General features: G+C 54.0%; 1 protein-coding gene across 1 annotated transcript in view; it reads left to right on the plus strand.

Annotated features, from left to right (window-relative positions):
• The window catches only part of CELF5 (CUGBP, Elav-like family member 5), a gene marked incomplete at its 5' end in the record, with an annotated part of 3,299 nt that extends 2,148 nt beyond the window's left edge, over positions 1 to 1,151 (plus strand). Inside the window, 2 exons of the mRNA XM_010139814.1 lie at positions 767 to 910; positions 1,024 to 1,151. Coding sequence (XP_010138116.1) covers positions 767 to 910; positions 1,024 to 1,151 — 272 coding nt within the window. The remainder of the gene's footprint in view (positions 1 to 766; positions 911 to 1,023) is intronic.
• Between the last annotated feature and the right edge of the window lie 592 nt (positions 1,152 to 1,743).

Below are 1,743 nucleotides of genomic sequence, written 5' to 3' on the forward strand. Positions count from 1 at the left end.
AAGCAGGGAAAAATAGCACTTCCTCCCCATCTTTACTGATGCCAGAATCACGCTGGTACCATTCAAATGAGCCACTCCAATGTACTGTCCTCTCTCTTCAGCCTTTGTAGCCTTATGAGTTTGTTTTCCAGCTCATTTCAAAACTGGCCTAGACAGGATTTGGAGGCAAAGGCATTCTCTGTCTGCTCCTACTTTGTGCCACAGGTGTCAGCGAGGGAACAGCTCCTTGTGCTCATCGGGCTCACAGGGAGCAAGCGAAGGAGTGGGCAGGACCAGGTCAGCCCATAAAACGTTGTGTGGCAACGCAGGAGATTTCCAGCTGTCACTTGCGGGCTGCAGGCAACCACTGCATAGCTGTGCAGGAACGCTAGAGCAGCAGCTTTCACATAGCAGTGTCTGCTGCTCTCTGAGGACTGGGAGAGCTGTGGATGAGTAGCTGTCACCTCAACTGATATCCTTCCAGCAAAGTAGCACTCAGATACTCACAGATTTGTTGTGTCCAGCACCCCTCGTGGGAACTGGGCAAGCTGTGAAAGTGAATCTGCCCTCCAGAAGCTCCAGCTCTGTGTATTGCCTCCCAGCTGCGCTTAAGAGAGCCCTCAGAACCCTCTGTGGACCAGTGACAGATAAGCAAGTGGAGGTCAAGACAGGGGGAGTCAGTGTGGGGTTCTCCTCCCATGCTGTGCTCTGAATTGAGCCCATTTCTCTTCCCCTTCCCTTTGGGGGCTCTCTGTTTTGTCCCTCCCCGTTGTCTCCATGCCCGCAGGTCCTGAAGGCTGCAATCTCTTCATCTACCACCTCCCTCAGGAGTTTGGAGACAATGAGTTGATGCAGATGTTCCTGCCCTTCGGCAATATAATTTCCTCCAAGGTATTCATGGACCGTGCCACCAACCAGAGCAAGTGTTTTGGTGAGTGCTAACGCCAGTGGGCAAGGGAAGCATGATGTATATTGAGGACATTCATGCATGGGTCATGGCACCAGCAGTGGTGTTATTATCCATGCCTGTGTCCCGTCCTTCAGGTTTTGTAAGCTTTGACAACCCATCCAGTGCACAGACTGCTATCCAGGCCATGAACGGCTTCCAGATCGGCATGAAGCGTTTGAAGGTCCAGTTAAAACGACCCAAGGATGCTAACCATCCCTACTGACAGCAGTGAACAAGCAGGAGTCACTTCCGCAACACAGGTAAAGCTGGCACCATCACAGCGCAGATCCTCCCCAGTGCTGGCCAGTGTCAGGGGACAGCAAGGTCTGGCTGCTCCCTGCGGGGTGGGAGGCCAGCACCTGAACACGGTAACACAGCCAACAGGGCAGAGGCCATTCCTGCCAGCGCCCAGCTCCAGCACCTCAGCAAGGTGACCAGGGCAGGCCTGGAGATGATGGCCAGGTTCAACCAAGAGTCTAGATTGCCAGGCAAGGTTGTGGCAATGAGGCAGGCCCGAGGCCAAGCCAGAGAGTCAATCTGCAGGGCAAGATCAGGATCAAGTCTGGTGAAGGTAAACAGAGTCAGACACGGTCCAGTGATTGCCAGGCAGGTCTGCAGTCAATAACCAGATCCAACATCAAGATGGGAAGACAATCCAAGGATTGGAGTCCAAAGGATTAGGTCCCCGGACAGGTGGAGACTGGCACTTCTGTGATGTGGGTCAGAGAAGGACTGAAGGCACAGGGCTGAGCTGTCATGAGACTCCTGGGCGCACGGGCAGAGACTGTGGACAGAAGCCACAGGTGAGGCTGGGC

Source organism: Buceros rhinoceros, unplaced genomic scaffold (genome assembly GCF_000710305.1).
Source record: "Buceros rhinoceros silvestris isolate BGI_N320 unplaced genomic scaffold, ASM71030v1 scaffold18317, whole genome shotgun sequence".
In the NCBI taxonomy this organism is placed as follows: domain Eukaryota; kingdom Metazoa; phylum Chordata; class Aves; order Bucerotiformes; family Bucerotidae; genus Buceros; species Buceros rhinoceros.